General features: G+C 49.3%; 2 protein-coding genes across 3 annotated transcripts in view; both read left to right on the top strand.

Moving 5' to 3' along the window:
• LOC114592648 (uncharacterized) overlaps positions 1-4,701 on the top strand; it is a 26,564-nt gene extending 21,863 nt beyond the window's left edge. The window contains exon 6 of the mRNA XM_077923458.1: positions 3,378-4,701. Within this exon, the coding sequence (XP_077779584.1) occupies positions 3,378-4,457 (1,080 nt within the window). The 3' untranslated portion in view covers positions 4,458-4,701. The remainder of the gene's footprint in view (positions 1-3,377) is intronic.
• LOC114592625 (uncharacterized) overlaps positions 1-18,600 on the top strand; it is an 18,859-nt gene extending 259 nt beyond the window's left edge. The window contains exons 1-4 of one of the 2 annotated variants that reach the window (XM_028720932.2): positions 7,852-7,918; positions 14,714-14,891; positions 15,023-15,149; positions 17,113-18,600. In XM_028720932.2, the coding sequence (XP_028576765.2) occupies positions 14,817-14,891; positions 15,023-15,149; positions 17,113-17,807 (897 nt within the window). In that variant the 5' untranslated portion in view covers positions 7,852-7,918; positions 14,714-14,816 and the 3' untranslated portion in view covers positions 17,808-18,600. Of the gene's footprint in view, positions 1-7,851; positions 7,919-14,713; positions 14,892-15,022; positions 15,150-17,112 lie in introns of those variants that run through there. The other variant, XM_077923378.1, reaches the window with a different exon arrangement.

Genomic DNA, 18,600 nt, shown 5'->3' with positions numbered 1-18,600 from the left:
CAAGGTGGGATCCCCCTACCCCAACAGGGTTTGCATTGCAAGACCCTTTTTGCAGCGCAGAGATCAAGCCAGGCTCCCATGGTGGGGGGAGGGGAGGGGGGGCAAAGGCACTTGAGATGAACCACAAAAGGGTGCCCCACCCTGTGCCTGTTGACTCAGAAGTCAGTCCTTCTCCGTTCAAAGGTGGGGGGCAGCCCCATCCGCCTTGTGATGCTCCTCTCTGTTTAACACCCTCCATCTCCCTTCTCACTGCTGCCCCCCCCCATCGCTCCCCCCTGGCTCTGCCTCCTCCGTCAGGGAGCTCCTCCAGAACCCTGCCCTGCCCCCCCCCGAAATCTGCTGCTGAAGCCCCTGCCTCAGTGGGGCTCCTGGCAGAGCCGGCTCCATTGGGGAAGATATGGAGAGTGGCTGATGTAAGAAGGAGACTAAAGGAAAGGATTTGCTTCTTGGGAAGGGGGCGCTCCCCCCCCCCCCAATGTTGGCAGAGTGGGGAACAATGGGGGAGGGTTTGCTGTCCTGTTTATGTGCCCCTGAAGTGGAGGGAAGAGGCACATTTTGGATTTCCTGGAGCTTGGGAAAAAACACCTGACCGGTTTCCCTTCTGCTAAGCAAAGAAAACAAGTAAATGTGTGGCGGGATTTAAAACTAATCAGGAAGGTTCAGGTCTGTGCTCATGACTGTACTCAGTTTCGACCCCCTGGTTATGTTTCACCCAGTCCTATCTCACAGAGTTGGGAAGAAAGAAGTGCAGCTCCTTTCTTTGAAATACAACTGGGACAGTCCAGGAAGTGGCCAGTTTTACGCCTCCTCCGGATCTCCTACAGGCAGCATAATGGCCTCCGAGACCCCCTCTGAACAGTCTCTTCTCAGAGGTGGAGTGGAAAGAGGAGCCAGGCAGCTTCCTCAGGTAAGGAAAGAGCAACGGGAGCAGGGAGGAGGGAAGAGGCACAGATGGGACCACCCAGCCTCCCTCTGTGTTGAGTGGGGATGATGGGGATCTAAGAGAAGCACTGTCTTCTTCTTCTTCTTCTTCCAGGCCCTCTTGACCTTTGAGGAGGTGGCTGTGTTTTTCACAGAGGAGGAGTGGGCTCTGCTGGATCCTGGCCAACGAGCTCTGCACAAGGAAGTCATGGAGGAGAATTATGAGATGGTGGCCTCTTTAGGTAAGGGCAGATTTGTATCCCTCTTGGCTGTTAGACGTTGGAGGTGTGACTCTGCTGTTTGAGCCATTTATTCATCCCATGTCTTCTTCTTTGGTGACCCCTCATAGCTGAGTAAAATTGCCTTCCATGAACACGGTCTTAACGGCGTGTCAATTTAGTTTCTATTTTGGATCCACACATCCTTCCACAGTGGGGACATAGGTTTTCGGGCAGGAGTTAATTACAGTGAGCCTTTGCCAATGTGCTTTCCTCTTAGCTTGTTTCTCCCTTTTGTCCTGAGTTTGTGCTTCTTCAAAGTCCATGACGCCTTTGGTAGAGGTTATTCTCCAACTGGATGATGATGATGATAGTAATAATATTTATTTATTTATTTCCCGCCCATCTGCCCTGGTTTCCCCAGCCACTCTGGCCGGCTCCCAACAAAATATTAAAAATAGAATCAAACCTTAAAAACTTCCCTAAACAGGGCTGCCTTCAGATGTCTTCTAAAAGTCAGATATTTGTTTATTTCCTTGACATCTAGTGGGAGGGTGTTCCACAGGGCGGGTGCCACTACCGAGAAGGACCTCTGCCTGGTTCCCTATAACCTCACATCTCGAAGTGAGGGAGCGCTCGCAGAGCAGTGTTTCCCAATTTTCTGTGCTTGTACTGCATTTTTTAAAGATTTGCCTAGAAACCTCTTTGGTTGGCCATCGGTATTTTCCATTCCATTCTTAAATTGGCAATAGAGTACTTGCTTTGGAAGACAATAATCTGGCTTCCGAACAACATGACCAGTCCAACGAAGTTGATGTTGAAGATTGTATTTTGTCAGTAGGTAATTCTTCATAAGCTGATATTGTGGTATGAATTCGCAAAAACAACTATGTATAATATACAAAGAGACACTATACAAATAATGCATGAGCCTTCCTTTTCCACGTCATTTATTAGCTTTTAATGGGCCACCAGATACTATGCTGTCTTTGCTTCACAAGATTAATCTTTTTCAATATTTTTACAGTAACATATGACATAAACAACACTTCTGTTTTACTTATTCCTCATAGCAGAGACATTCATACAGCGGTACCTTGGGTTACGAACTTAATTTGTTCCAGAGGTCCGTTCTTAACCTGAGGCGCGTTTTCGCTAATGGGGCCTCCCGTGCCGCTGCCACATGATTTCCGTTCTCATCCTGGGGCAAAGTTTGTCAGAGCCTACAGGGTTAAGAGGCTCTGTGTAACGCCTCCCATTCTGAGGCGTGGTTTACTGAGGGGGAGGCCAGAGCAACTATTTCCGGGTTAGCGGAGTTTGTAACCGGAAGGTATTTTGTAACCCGAGGTACCACTGTATTCAAGTCTGAGCCCATCTTCTCACTTGGAACAGAAAAATACAGGGATGTTGTCCTGGACCAATTGAGAGGTACATACTTCCACTTTGCTGTGAGACTGTAACTTTCTGTCTCCTTCAGTGTGTAGGAATACAAAAAGATCCCTTTTGGGTCAGAACGAGGGCCCATCTTTTCCAGCATCCTGATAGAGGTTTAGGTGATGTGTACAGTTGGTTGGAATGTATCAGCCAGATATTACAGATCAGGGAGGAAGCAGAAAACTGAATACAGAGGCATAGCATTTTCACAGGAGGGGGAAGATGGAGAAAGTGTGTCCCTCCAGAGGTTGCTGCACTACAACTCCCACCATCCCTGGTCATTGGACTTCTTTTCTTCGGTTAATGCCACTTAAGAGATCAACCACATCTGGAGGGCCATAGATGCCTCAACTCAGCATAGAAGGTTTCTCTTGGTATTCAGTGTTACATGTGAGTTGAAGGTAGAACTGGATACTAAGGGTTCTGGAGATTATTTTCAGATTTCCTTTCTTTTCCTAAAAATGTGGTACATGGGAGAGGGAGGAATGCTGGAGGTGTTAAAATAGGAGAAGGTGCTGATTGGTCTTGCTGAGTGTTAAGTTCTCTTGCTGTTTTTCTTGAATACCTAACAAAATTCTCTTTCTCTCCCACTTTCAACCAGGTGATGGAGAAGATAACCAGAATTTTGACGGGCCATCTGTAAATTACTTCAGCATGAGTGAACACTTTAGCACACAACTACAAACTCATACAGGAGAGAAACCCTTTAAATGCATGGAGTACGGAAAGAGCTTCAGTGAGAGTGGAAATCTTACAAGACATCAACAAAGTCACATAGGGGAGAAACCATTTAAATGTATGGAGTGCAGAAAGAGCTTCAGTCGTAGTGCAAACCTTACTATACATCAACGATCTCACACAGGGGAGAAACCATATAAATGTATGAAGTGCGGAAAGAGCTTCAATCAAAATGCAAACCTTATTGTACATCAGCGAACTCACACAGGGGAGAAACCATTTAAATGTATAGAGTGTGGAAGGAGCTTCAGGGTTAGTGCAGTGCTTAGTGTACATCAACGTATTCACACAGGGGAGAAACCATTTAGCTGTATGGAGTGCGGAAAGAGCTTCAGTCAGAATGCAAACCTTATTAGACATCAACGAAGTCACACAAGGGAGAAACCATTTAAATGTGTGGAGTGCGGAAAGAGCTACAGTTGTAGTGCAAGCCTTACTATACATCAACGAATTCACACAGGGGAGAAACCATATAAGTGTATGGAGTGCGGAAAGAGCTTCAATCAGAATGCACACCTTATTGCACATCAGCGAACTCATACAGGGGAGAAACCACATAAATGTATGGAGTGCGGAAAGACCTGCAATCAGAATGCACACCTTATTGCACATCAGCGAACTCATACAGGGGAGAAAGCATTTAGATGTGTGGAGTGTGGAAAGAGCTTCAGTCGTAGTGCCAGCCTTACTATACATCAACGAATTCACACAGGGGAGAAACCATTTAAATGTATTGAGTGCGGAAAGAGCTTCAGTCAGAATGTAAACCTTACTATGCATCAACGAATTCACACAGGGGAGAAACCATATAAATGTATGGAGTGTGGAAAGAGCTTCAGTCATAGTACAAGACTTACTATGCATCAACGAATTCACACAGGGGAGAAACCATTTAAATGTATGGATTGTGGGATGGGTTTCAGTGTAGGTGGAACACTTACAAGACACCTACGAACTCACACAGGGGAGAAACCAGGTAGATGTATGGAATGTGGTAAGAGCTTCAGTCAACGTTCATACCTTACTATACATCTTCGAACTCACACAGGGGAGAAACCATTTAAATGTATGGATTGTGAAAAGAGCTTCAGTTACAGTGGCTCTCTGAGAAGACACCAACAATCTCACAGAGAAGCAACTGTTTAAATGGAAGTAGTGAGGAAAGTGTTTCAATTAGAATGGAGTTCTTAATTAACACCTATGGACTCTCACAGGGAAGAACCCATTTAGATGTATGGAGTGTGCCATGTTTTCCTCACAGAGTTCACTTTGTCCCTTATATCAACAAACTCATATATGGAAAATTCAATTGTAAATGCATGAAGTGTATTTGATGTTCTGGTGTTTGTATGGAAAGTTGTACATATATGTATTAAAGCAATGAAGGTAATGTCTCATAATAGTAAATATAATGAAAGATACAATGTACTATTAGGGATGTATAGAATGTGACCCTGGAGTTCTCATTGTGAGTGAACGTGCTGAGAGTCCATTGATATTTGGTCTTTGGCAGAGAGAGTTGGGAATGGAGAGTTGTGAAAAGTGGAGCACAACAGTGGTGTTTAGGAAGCAGGATTGGCTCTGGAATCCTAGAACTGTAGAGTTTAAAGGGACTCCAAGGGTCTTCTAGTCCAATTCCCTGTTATAAGAGCAGCAGTGTAATGGCTTGGCTTTCTCCTACAGAAGCGAGACAGCTCCGGCAGTAATTATCTCAGATTTATTGCTGCAACTCGTAAATCACTGCGGAGCTCAGTCCTCGGCGTCTTCTCCCAAGTTTGCTGTTGTCGTCTGAGCTCCGCCCCTTCCTTCCCCAGCAATGAAAACCCCACCTTTGCTTTCTCTCTCTTTTCTGCCTCTCACATATTCTCTTGAGCCTACACGTTTTTTGGCAGGCTATTTCTGCAGTTGGAGCTCGCACTGACAGTCTGTTTTCCCTCTTTCCTGCTCTTCTTTGAGAGCAGGCTCCTACTGCAGCTTAGCTTCACATTCCAGCCTAATCTCATCTCCCTGTGTCCCAGCATTCTCAAGACACTGTCAGCAGAGGCACGAAAGGCAAGGAGCTGACAAGCAGCATAAATTCCTTTTTTCTAATTGCAACAAAAGACCAATGGAAACACAGAAAGACTGAAACCGCCATTTTGTGTCACAAGTAATCTTTAAACTGTCCTACGTTATTTATCTTTTAAAAATTCATTGTTTTACAATACCTTCTCATTCATGGCTACGTGTCATGTTCGGGACTTCCCCCCTCCCTTTTGGTAGCTCACCGATGAGAATTAATGAGCAGTTGGTAGATTTCTAGTCTTTTTATTCCCGTATCATGTTGCTAGCACAAACAGGCAACTCTTCGCAAGGATAGCAGTACTCACCCACTTCCAAAGAAGTGTCCCTCCTTCCCGGCTTCTCCTTTGTTCTCTGACAGTCACATATCTCAGAGAGTTGGGGGGGGGGGAGTTCCCCCCCACTCTGATTGATGTATTGCCCAGCTGCTTCCCTCCATCCTGTTGCCTAGCTACTATCTCAACGCTGGGTAGCTCCTGTCTCAAACTTGCAGCCTCTGAATATGCCTGTCTCTCTGCATTGTGATACTCTGGAAGGGGGGGGGGGAAATCTTCCCTCTCCTCTTCTGTTAGAATCTGATCTTCCTGCGATTGCATTCCTCAGTCCTCCGATTCAGATCAGTCCCTGACACCACATTCATGGCATAGTAGACAAAATCCCTGGTGGCAGCCGGAATAAGGGAGGTGCTGAGGGGAAGAACCAATATGGGAAGGTGGCACAGGGGAATGGGGGCATTTCCAGTGGTTTCAGGAGAGTCTTTTCCCTGGGAAGAGAGGAATCTCTGTGCCCCCATAACTGGCCCATCTTTCAGAAATCCATAGAAAGAGCAGGCAGTATAGGAGGCTGAAAGCAAGAGTTCATCTGGAGCTGCTCCTCTCTCTGCTGGCATTGAGCATTTGCCCCTGACATGAAGCAGCCACAACAAGTGCTACAAGATGCCCACCGTTGGACTTCACCCCCAAAGGCCCCTTCCTCCATCGCCCCCCAAGACAGACGGATGCCAACAGGGTCTCTTTGCCTGATGAGGATTTCACCTGGGACCTCCTGCATGCAAAGCATTGAATTTGAGACCTTTATTAAAACAACAATATTCATTTATTCAGAGTAAATACAGCTTTGTTCACTGCCATAATATCACAGAATGATCACTCCAATCCTCAATCCCACATCACGGTCATGTTGGCTCCCCCAATGCCCTCAATAGGAACCCAACTACCCATCTGCTTGGCTAGACACTTCCAATCATAATATCCCCTCCACAAATACCTCTGTGATGATGGTGGTGGTGGCATTAAAATATCCTGTTGTTCTTCAATCAAGGGAGAAAAAGGGAGACCAGACTGTGCTAAAGGTATCTTTTTTGGAGATACCTTTGATTAGACACCAATGGTATGTGAGGTGTTCTGACAGAGCAATGATCCAGATGTTATTGATCCAAGCCTCTATTGCTCTTTTAGAGCTTTCCTTCCATCGTTTCACAATAACTGTAGTCTAGCTGCTGTGAACAGAAAGGAAATTAATTCTTTAGATTGAAGCGTAGAATATGGGGTCAAATACGGTTATAATAAGGTAAGTGCTGAATTAGGACAGATAGATGGTTTAGAGATTTTGGAGGTCAGATAAAAAGCTCTTCCCCAGAAGTCATGGACCATGGTAAAGGTAAAGGTACCCCTGCCCGTACGGGCCAGTCTTGCCAGACTCTAGGGTTGTGCGCTCATCTCACTCTATAGGCCGGGAGCCAGCGCTGTCCGCAGACACTTCCGGGTCACGTGGCCAGCGTGACAAGCTGCATCTGGCGAGCCAGAGCCGCACACGGAACGCCGTTTACCTTCCCGCCAGTAAGCGGTCCCTATTTATCTACTTGCACCCGGGAGTGCTTTTGAACTTCTAGGTTGGCAGGCGCTGGGACCGAACAACGGGAGCGTACCCCGCCGCGGGGATTCGAACCGCCAACCTTTCGATCGGCAAGCCCTAGGCACTGAGGTTTTACCCACAGCGCCACCCGCGTCCCCTATGGACCATGATACACCCCCCCCCAAACGTGAAAATGGGAATCCGAGACCTTCTGCATGCAAAGAAACTGATCTACGACTCAGCTGACCCCACCATAACAAAGCCTAACTTTCTCCATCTGCTCCCTCTTTTTTAAAAAAGGCACGCATTGCAATGACACTGGACCACCATTTAGGGTTGTCTTAAGTTACTGCTCTAAATCCCTTCCCAGGGGGAGGCTTTTCATCAATGCGGGGGGTGTGTGTGTCCGTTTTTCGCTGCCTCTGCGGGGAATTGAACCCAAGAATTTTTCATTAAGTGAACAGAAATATAGAGCTCTGTTGCCGTGAAGGGCACTTCTGTTTGCAGGGAGGGGGAGGCGGATCTCCGGCCCCTCCCCCTCCCTCTGGGTCAATGAGCTCCGCTTCCTAGAGAGGCAGGAAATTTGTTTTCCTTTTTTGCGGGGGGGGGGGGGGAGAGGGGCTATTTGAAGGGGGAGGGGTCCCCATCTTCATTCCCGGAAGAGAAGCGGACTTGGAGCAGAGGAGAAAGAGGTGCCGCATATTGGGGGGGTTATTTGGGAGTGGGGGTGTTGTGGGAGAAGGATTTGCTTTCCTTGAATCTACAAAGAGGGCAGCTGGGAAAGGAGGCGGGAGGATTGGGGGGTGGGTATAGAAAAGAAAGCAGGGAGGGGCTCCGCCCTTTCTCTGTGGGAATCGGTGGGGGTGGGGTGGATGCAGGGCATCCTGTGGGTTCCCCCTCCCCCAAAGGGGTTTGCAATGCTAGATCCTTTTCGAAGCGCAGAGATAAAGTCAGGCTCCCATGGTGGGGGCAGGGGCGGGCCAAGAAACTTGAGACGATCCACAAAAGAGTGCCCCCCCCCGCAGTGGAACTTAATTACAAAGGGATTTGCAGCCCCACCCTGTGCATGTTGACTCAGCAGTTAGTCCTTCTCCGTTCAAAGGGGGGGGGGGCAGCCCCATTCCGCCTCGTGATGCTCCTCTCTGTCTGTTGTTGTTGTTTAGTCGTTTAGTCGTGTCCGACTCTTCGTGACCCCATGGACCAGAGCACACCAGGCACCTCTGTCCTCCACTACCTCCCGCAGTTTGGTCAAACTCATGCTGGTAACCTCGAAAACACTATCCAACCATCCTCTGTCGCCCCCTTCTCCTTGTGCCCTCCATCTTTCCCAGCATCAGTGTCTTCTCCAGGGAGTCTTCTCTTCTCATGAGGTGGCCAAAGTACTGGAGCCTCAGCTTCACGATCTGTCCTTCCAGTGAGCACTCAGGGCTGATTTCCTTAAGAATGCATGCGTTTGATCTTCTTGCAGTCCATGGGACTCTCAAGAGTCTTCTCCAGCACCATAATTCAAAAGCATCATGTTAAGTCGTGGGTTGACATAGCAGCCGGCACAGCGATTTCTTCAAGTAGCTCTTTATTCTGGTAAGCTGGAATAGAACTGACAGTGAACAGCTCAGCCGGCCTGTATTTATAGGCAGCCGGCTGTCACATTGTAACCACAACCGCCCAGAGTTCCCGCCTAAAATAACTGCCGCGGACCTGAGTGAAAACTATCTACAGACCTGAGTGAAAACTATATACAGTATCCCCCTGTTGGCCCAGGGTGAAACTACACTACATAACACCCCTCCCCACCGAGATAAGGCGTTAGTTACAATCGTAATGGTTTCCTTATATACAGCACTACGCGTAATGGTTCAATTAGGCACAAAAGCATATCGGTTACATTTCCCATACTTAGACCAACAGTGATACCTGTCCAACAACATAGTCCTTTAAATGAGTTGGGCGCTTGGAAACTCTGCCAGACCGCCGGGGACTGGTAGCCAAGTCCGGAGGGCCACACAGTTCTCGCTGAGGCTGTGGTGCGACCCTAGGTGGCGTTGGAACCAATTCCCCTGGATCCGCTGCTGTGAGTGGAGCCTCCGCAAGTGGAGTGGTCTGAGTCTGTTCTGAGACGGCTTGGTTCGGCTCCACGCTGGCAGTTTGCGAGGGAGGTGTAGGTGGAGCCTCGCCATCTGTACGTGTCTCTTCTGGAGCCGCAAGCGCAGTTGGGGGCACCTCGGTAGTGTCCAAGTCCCCAACCCTGCGCCTAAGTTGGTCTATGTGCCGTCGCCACAAGCGCCCGTCTTCGAGTGCCACCTGGTACGAGCGAGGTCCAGTGACTCCCACTACTGTGGCTGGCACCCAAGGGATGTCCCCCACATAGTTCCGGGCAAAGACCTGGTTTCCTGGGACAAAAGACCGTGGTGCGTTGGCACAGCCTGGGGGTTCAGCCACGGCAAAGTCTGGGTGTAGCCGGTCGAGCGGTGACCTGAGGCGGCGGCCCATAAGCAGTTCCGCAGGACTCCTCCCTGTGGCCGCATGAGGGGTGATGTGTTGCGCGAACAAGTATTCGGCGACCCGCTCATGCCAGTCTCCCCGGTCCAGGCGCGCCAGTGCCTCTTTTGTCGAGCGCACCATTCTTTCCGCTTGCCCGTTGCTGGATGGATGAAAGGGTGCCGTTAGGGCATGGCGGATGCCCAGTTCCAAAAGATACCGCTCAAACGTGCCTGATGTGAACTGTGGTCCGTTGTCAGAGACAAGGACATCAGGACACCCATGCGTTGCAAACAGGCCTCGCAGCACCCGGATGACAGCTTCGGTAGTGGTGGAGGGCATCAGGGCGACCTCCAGCCATTTGGAATAGGCGTCCACCACTACCATAAAGGTCCGGCCGTGAAAGGGGCCAGCCAGATCGATGTGCACCCTCGACCAGGGTGTCTTTGGCGTCTCCCACGTGTATCCCTTAGCTGCCGGTGGTGCAGGCCTCGACTCCTGGCACGCTTGACAGGCGGACACCCAGGCAGTGATGGCATCGTCCATATTAGGCCACCAGACGTAACACCGAGCCAACGCCTTCATTTTGACAATTCCCGGGTGGCCAACGTGCAGAGCCTCCAGGACGCGCTGACGGAGTCCCTGGGGAATCACGACGCGGTCTCCCCACAGCAGACAGCCGCGATGAGCTGAGAGTTCATGTTGTCTGGTTGCGAAGGGCTGGAACTCCGATGCAAAGGGCCCTTGTGGCCACCCCCTCCACACCCAGTTGAGCACCCGGCTGATGGTGCGATCCTGGGCAGATGCGGAGGCCACAGTGGCAGCCGACACAGGCGCTGCCGGAAGATCCTCAATCAGAAGGAGCGATGAAGCTGGAGCCGGGTCTTCCACAAATGCTGGAAGAGGGCAACGGCTGAGGGCGTCGGCATGGCCCATCGATTTCCCCGGGCGGTGGATGAGCCGGTAGTGGTAGGCAGCCAGGAAAACAGTCCATCGCAGCATGCGTGGTGAGAGGACCGGTGGAGTTGGACGATCACCGGCGAGGAGGCCCAGGAGTGGCTTGTGGTCAGTGATGAGGTCAAAAGTCCTGCCATAGAGGTATTCATGAAACCTCTTCACTCCAGCCACAAGTGCCAATGCCTCCTTGTCGAGCTGGCTGTAATTCCGTTCCGTCGGAGATAGTGTCCTGGAAAAGTAGGCGAGCGGTGCTTCTCTTCCATCTGGAAAACGGTGACTAAGGACAGCCCCGATGCCAAAAGGTGAGGCGTCGCAGGCAAGGACCAGTGGCCTGGATTCACTGTACTGTACCAGCACACTGTCCGAAGAAAGGAGAGCCTTGACCGCGTTGAAGGCCGCCGTCTCCCGATGACCCCAGGCCCAAGGCGTCTTAGTGCTAAGGAGTCGGTGAAGAGGCTCAGCCACTGTGGCTTTGTGGGGCAGGAACATGTTATAAAAGTTCAGCAGCCCCAGGAACGCCTGCAACTCCGTTTTGTTCTTTGGAGTGGGGGCCTGCTGGATAGCGCGGATCTTGGATGTGGTTGGATGAAGACCGGAGGCATCGATAAGATAGCCCAGGAACTCTACCTGTGGAACGGCGATCTGGCACTTCTCCCTTTTTACCTTGAGCCCGGCCTCCTGGAACCTGGTCAGCACGGCACGGAGGCGCTCGAACAGCTGCTGGTGTGAGTCTGCAGACACCAAGACGTCATCAAAATATGGTACCACGCCCGGAAGCCCTTGCAGGAGACGCTCCATAAGGCCTTGGAAGATGCCAGGAGCCACACTCACCCCGAACTGCAACCGGCGGCAACGGAATGCCCCCCGGTGGGTGACGATCGTCTGGGCTTCAGCAGTGGCATCATCGACTGGCAGTTGTTGATAGGCTTGGGCAAGGTCCAGCTTAGCGAAGACCTTACCCTCACCCAGGGAATGCAGCAGGTGTTGGACAACAGGAACCGGATAAGCGTGCTGCTGAAGTGCCTTGTTGATCGTGCACTTGTAGTCAGCGCAGATTCTCACCGACCCATCTGGCTTGACAGGCGTGACGATGGGGGTTTCCCACTTTGCGTGGTCAACCGGCTCCAAAACTCCTTGGGCGATCAGTTTGTCCAGTTGTTCGTCCACCTTAGCCTTGAGAGCAAAGGGAACCCGGCGTGGCTTTAGCTTGATGGGGGCGACTTGTGGATCCAGGCTAAAGGAGATGGGCGTACCTGTATATTGGCCCAAGGTGCCGTCAAAAACCTCGGCAAAGTCTTTGACCAGACCCTCAGTCTCTGCGTTAGAGATGCAGTTGATGCCGGTGACTTCCAGGCCGAGGGCATCAAACCAGTCTAGCCCTAGGAGGCTTGGCCGCTGACCTTCGACCACCACCAACCGGAGCAGGCCCGAAAAATCCTTGAAGGCGATCCGGAACCGGCCAACGCCTACCACGGGAACGTCGTTTCCCTGGTAGTCTCTCAGGTGTACGCGGTGAGAGTCGAGTTGCCTTTTGGACACTCTGGGTACCAGTCTTTTGATGGTGCTCCATGACACGATGGACAGGGCAGACCCGGTGTCGATCTCCATGTCACATGGAGCTCCTTCAATGAGCACCGTGACGTTCAGCTTGCGTCTCGTAGGCGAGTCGGTTTGGCCAATCGTGGTTCCAGACGGGCAGCGGCAGTTGGTGAGAGCGAAACAACTTTCCTTGGCAGACTGGAGTGAAGACTTGGACTTGCGAGTCGATGAAGGGGGGGTGTCAGACGGAGCCGATCGGCAGACCTTAGCGATGTGGCCCCTTCTGGAACACCTCCTACAGATGGCGTCTCTGAATCGACACTTGGCACGGGAATGGTTGCCTCCGCAGCCAGCACATTCCGGTTGGCCCTTGGACTTCTGTTGGAACTTCCTGCGCTCCCGCTTTGTCTGGTGCACATCATCGTCTTCACTGGAGGATGCCTCCTCACTGCTGGCCTCTTCATGATGCACCGGAACGGGCTCCCTAGCAAGACGCAGGCTGCTGGACTTGCGGATCTCCTGAGCGGAGCGTTCAGCAGCTTCTGAGGCCACAGCCTCCTCAATGGCTTTCTGTAGCGTGAGGTCTGGCTTGGCTAGGAGACGCCGTTGCAGATGGATGTCCCGGACCCCGCAGACGATTCGATCCATCAGGGCATCGTCTAAGTCTCGGAACTCACAGTGCATTGCAGCCTGTCGCAGGGCGGTGGTGTAGTTGTTGATTGACTCCCCCTCTGCCTGGTTCCTGTGGTAGAACGCATGGCGGGCAGCAATCTTGGACGGCTTTGGTGCGTAGTGGTTGCGGAGCTTCTCTTGGATCGTGTCCCATGGTGATGCCTGGACTGCTTCAGGCGCAACCAACGCTCGGGCCGTCTCAAACACCTCAGGCCCACAGAGGCTGAGGAATAGGCCCCGCTTCCGATCCTGTGATACTGCTGTCAGTTCGTTGGCTTGGAGGTAGCAGTCGAACCGAGCGAGGTAGGAGTCCCATGATTCAGAGGCTGGCGCAAACGGCGGTAGAGGCACAAGTGAAGCCATGATTCCGATGCCGGCGTGAAGGGCGATGGATGGAACACAGTGCTCTAGCCAGAACAGTCAGCTCTGAACTGGTTCTGCCCAGTGATTTCGCTCAGTGATTTCGCTCTGTGATTCAGCTCAGTGATTCAGCTCAGTTCAGAGGCTGGCCGCATCTGGCTGTGCTCTGATGTCCATCTATCCCACCTTCGTCGCCAGTGTTAAGTCGTGGGTTGACATAGCAGCCGGCACAGCGATTTCTTCAAGTAGCTCTTTATTCTGGTAAGCTGGAATAGAACTGACAGTGAACAGCTCAGCCGGCCTGTATTTATAGGCAGCCGGCTGTCACATTGTAACCACAACCGCCCAGAGTTCCCGCCTAAAATAACTGCCGCGGACCTGAGTGAAAACTATCTACAGACCTGAGTGAAAACTATATACAGTATCCCCCTGTTGGCCCAGGGTGAAACTACACTACATAACACATCAATTCTTCGGCGATCAGCCTTCTTTATGGTCCAGCTCTCACTTCCATACATCACTACTGGGAAAACCATGGCTTTAACTATACGGACCTTTCTTGGCAAGGTGACGTCTCTAATTCTCAAGATACTGTCAAGGCCTGTCATTGCTCTTCTCCCAAGAAGCAGGCGTCTTTTAATTTCGTGGCTGCTGTCACTATCTGCAGTGATCATGGAGCCCAAGAAAGTAAAATCTCTCACTGCCTCCATTTCTTCCCCTTCTATTTGCCAGGAGGTGATGGGACCAGTGGCCATGATCTTCGTTTTTTTGATGTTGAGCTTCAGACCATATTTTGCGCTCTCCTCTTTCACCCTCATTAAAAGGTTCTTTAATTCCTCTTCACTTTCTGCCATCAAGGTTGTGTCATCTGCATATCTGAGGTTGTTGATATTTCTTCCGGCGATCTTAATTCCAGCTTGGGATTCATCCCTCTCTGTTTAACACCCTCCATCTCCCTTCTCACTGCTGCCCCTTCCTGCCCCCCATCGGCCCCCCCAGGCTCTGCCTCCTGCTTCAGGGAGCCAGTCTGGAGGGGAGGGGAGTTGTGAGCTCCTCCAGGACCCTGACCTGCCCCCCTCCAAAATCTGCTGCTGAAGCCCCTGCCTCAGTGGGGCTCCTGGCAGAGCCGGCTCCATTGGGGAAGATATGGAGAGCGGCTGATTGTGAGAAGGGGACTAAAGGAAAGGTTTTGCTTCTTGGGAAGGGGGCGCTCCTCCCCCCCAATGTTGGCAGAGTGGGGAACAATGGGGGAGGGTTTGCTGTCCTGTTTATGTGCCCCTGAAGTGGAGGGAAGAGGCACATTTTGGATTTCCTGGAGCTTGGAAAAAACACCTGGCCGGTTTCCCTCCTGCTAATCTAAGCAAGGAAAATGGACACATGAGTGTCAGGATTTAAAACTAATCAGGAAGGTTCAGGTCTGTGCTCATGACTGTACTCAGTTTTGACCCCCTGGTTATGTTTCACCCTGTTCTATCTCGCAGAGTTGGGAAGAAAAAAGCGCAGCTCCTTTCTTTGAAGTACAACTGGGACAGTCCCGGAAGTGGCCAGTTTTACGCCTCCTCTGAATCTCCTACAGGCAGCGCAATGGCCTCGGAGGCACCATTTGGACCATCTCTTCTCAGAGGTGGAGAGGAAAGAGGAGCCAGGCAGCTTACTCAGGTAAGGAAAGAGCTTTGGGGAATCGGATAGGAGGGAAGAGGCACAGATGGGACCACCCAGCCTCCCTCTGTGTTGAGTGGGGATGATGGGGATCTAAGAGAAGCACTGTCTTCTTCCTCTTCTTCTTCCAGGCCCTCTTGACCTTTGTGGAGGTGGCTGTGTTTTTCACGGAGGAGGAGTGGGCTCTGCTGGATCCTGGCCAAAGAGCTTTGCATAAGGAAGTCATGCAGGAGAATTATGAGTTGGTGGCCTCTCTGGGTAAGGGCAGATTTTTATTCCTCCTGGCTGTTTGACGTTGAAGTTGCAAAACTACTGTTTGAGCCATTTATTCATGCCGTGTCTTCCTCTTTGGCGAAGCCTCGTAGCCGAATAAGATTGTCTTCCATGAACATGGTCTTAACGGTGTGTCCGTAGTGACTGTAGAGTCCAATTCTGGATCCACACATCCTTCCACAGTGGGGACATAGGTTTTCGGGCAGGAGTTAATTACAGTGAGCCTTTGCCAAATGTGCTTTCCTCTTAGCTTGTTTCTCCCTTTCATCCTGAGTTTGTGATTCTTCAAAGTACATGACGCCTTTGATAAAGATTATTCTCTAATTGGATAACAACAACAACAACAATTTAGCATTTATACCCTGGCCATCTGGCTGGGTTACCTCAGCCACTCTGGACAGCTCCCAATAATTTTTTAAAAATAGAATCAAACCTTAAAAGCTTCCCTAAACAGGGCTGCCTTCAGATGTCTTCTAAAAGTCAGACAGCTGTTTATTTCCATGACATCTGATGGGAGGGCGTTTGACAGGGCGAGCGCCGCTACCAAGAAGGCCCTACCTGGTTCCCTTTAACCTCACATCTCAAAGTGAGGGAGCGCTCGCAGACCAGTGTTTCCCAATTTTCTGTGCTTGTACTGCATTTTAAAGATTTGCCTCAAGAGCGTCTTTTATCCTCTTTTGTTGTCCACCGGTATACCAATTTCCATTCTTAAATTGGGAATAGAGTGGTTTCTTTGAAAGACGATAATCAGGCATCTGAACAATATGACCAGCCTACCGAAGTTGATGTTGAAGATTGTACTTTATAGCAACACTGTACTTTTGTCAGTAGGTAACTCTTCATAAGCTGATATTGTGGTATGAATTCGCAAAAAAACTCTTTATGTATAATATACAAAAAGACACCATACAAATAATGGTGGCATGAGCCTTACTGGTGCACGTCATTTATTAGCTTTTAATGGGCCACCAGATACTATGCTGTCTTTGCTTCACAAGATTAATCTTTTTCAATATTTTTACAGTCACATATGACATAAACAGCACTTCTGTTTTACTTATTCCTCATAGCAGAGACATTGATACAGCGGTACCTTGGGTTGCGAACTTAATTCGTTCCGGAGATCCGTTCTTAACCTGAGGCGTGTTTTCGCTAATGGGGCCTCCCGCGCCACCACCTCGTGATTTCCATTCTCATCCTGGGGCAAAGTTCGCAACCCAGAGCAACTACTTCCGGGTTACAAAGCTTTTGTAACCCGAGGTACCACTGTATTTAAGTCTGAGCTCATCTTCTCACTTGGAACAGAAAAATACAGGGATGTTATCCTGGACCAATTGAGAGGTCTATACTTCCACTTTGCTGTGAGACTGTACCTTTGTATGTCTCCTTTCAGTGTGTACGAATATAAAAAGATCCCTTTTGGATCAGAACAAGGGCCCATGTTTTCCAGCACCCTGGTGCAGGTTTAGGTGATGTGAACAGTTTCCTGGAATGTATCTGCAAGATATTACAGATCAGGGAGGAAGGAGTCCTGAATACAGAGTCATAGCAATTTCACAAGAGGGGGAAGATGGGGGAAGTGTGTACGTCCAGAGGTTGCTGCACTATAACTTCCATCATCCCTGGTCATTGGACTTCTTTTATTGGGTTGATGGTTCTTAGATTCCGGCCACAACTGGAGGGCCATAGATGCCTCAAATCAGCACAGAAAGTTTCTCTTGGTATTCAATGTTACATGTGAGTTGAAGGTAGAACTGGATACTAAGGGTTCTGGTGATTATTTTCAGATTTCATTTCCTTTCCTAAAAATGTGGTACATGGTAGAGGGAGGAATGCTGGAGGTGTTAAAATAGGAGAATGTGCTGATTGGTCTTGCTGAGTATTAAGTTCTCTTGTTGTTTTTCTTGAATACCTAACAAAATTCTCTTTCTCTCCCACTTTCAACCAGGTGATGGAGAAGACAACCAGAATTTTGACGGGCCATCTGTAAAGTACTTCAGCATGAGTGAACACCTTAGCACACAACTACAAACTCATACAGGAGAGAAACCCTTTAAATGCATGGAGTACGGAAAGAGCTTCAGTGAGAGTGGAAATCTTACAATATATCAACAAAGTCACACAGGGGAGAAACCATTTAAATGTGTGGAGTGTGGAAAGAGCTTCAGTCGTAGTGCAAGCCTTACTATACATCAACGAACTCACACAGGGGAGAAACCATATAAATGTATGGAGTGCGGAAAGAGCTTCAATCAGAATGCAAACCTTATTGTACATCAGCGAACTCATACAGGGGAGAAACCATTTAAATGTATGGATTGTGGGATGGGTTTCAGTGAAGGTGGAACACTGACAAGACATCTACGAACTCACACAGGGGAAAAACCATTTAGATGTATGGAATGTGGCAAGAGCTTCAGTCAGCGTTCATACCTTACTATACATCTTCGAACTCACACAGGGGAGAAACCATATGAATGTTTGGAGTGCGGAAAGAGTTTCAATCAAAGTGTACACTTGAGAATACATCAACGAACTCATACAAGAGAGAAACCATATAAATGTTGGGAGTGTGGAAAGTGCTTCAGTAAGAGCGTAACTCTTAGAAAACATCAGCAATCTCACAGGGAGGCAACGGTTTAAATGTTAGGAGTGTGGAAAGTGTTTCAATTATAATGGAGTTCTTAATTAACAGCTGTGGACTCTCACAAGGAAGAACCCATTCAGTTTTATGGAGTGTGCCAGGTTTTCCCCACACAGTTCACTTTGTCTCATCAACAAACTCTTATATGGAAAATCCATTGTAAATGCAAGAAGTATGTTTTATGTTCTGGTGTTTGTATGGAATATTGTACATATATGTATTAAAGCAATGAAGGTAATGTCTCATAATCATAAGTATAATGAAAGATACAATGTACTGTTAGGGATGTGCAGAATGCGACACTGGAGTGCTCATTGTGCGTGAACATGTGCTGAGAGTCCATTTATATTTGGTCTTTGGCAGAGAGAGTTGGGAATGGAGAGTTGTGAAAAGTGGAGCACGACAGTGGTGTTTAGGAAGCAGGATTGGCTCTGGAATCATAGAACTGTAGAGTTTAAAGGGACTCCTAGGGTCTTTTAGTCCAATTCCCTGTTATAAGAGCAGCAGTGTAATGGCTTGGGTTTCTCCTACATAAATGAGACATCTCCGGCAGTAATTATCTTAGATTTATTGCTACAACACGTAAATCATTGCGGAGTTCTGTCCTCGGCGTCTTCTCCCAAGTTTGCTGTTGCCGTCTGAGCTCTGCCTCTTCCTTCCCCAGCAATGAAAACCCCATAAATCCACTACAGCATGGCCATAAACCTGTACATTCAACTGCTAAAATATACACCCAATATGTACCAATTGAGATTTATGTTACTGCTTTATAAATGAACACTGTTTTATGAA

Source organism: Podarcis muralis, chromosome 2 (assembly GCF_964188315.1).
Source record: "Podarcis muralis chromosome 2, rPodMur119.hap1.1, whole genome shotgun sequence".
Taxonomy (NCBI): Eukaryota; Metazoa; Chordata; class Lepidosauria; order Squamata; family Lacertidae; genus Podarcis; species Podarcis muralis.
This window is presented reverse-complemented; position numbering and strand designations above follow the sequence as displayed.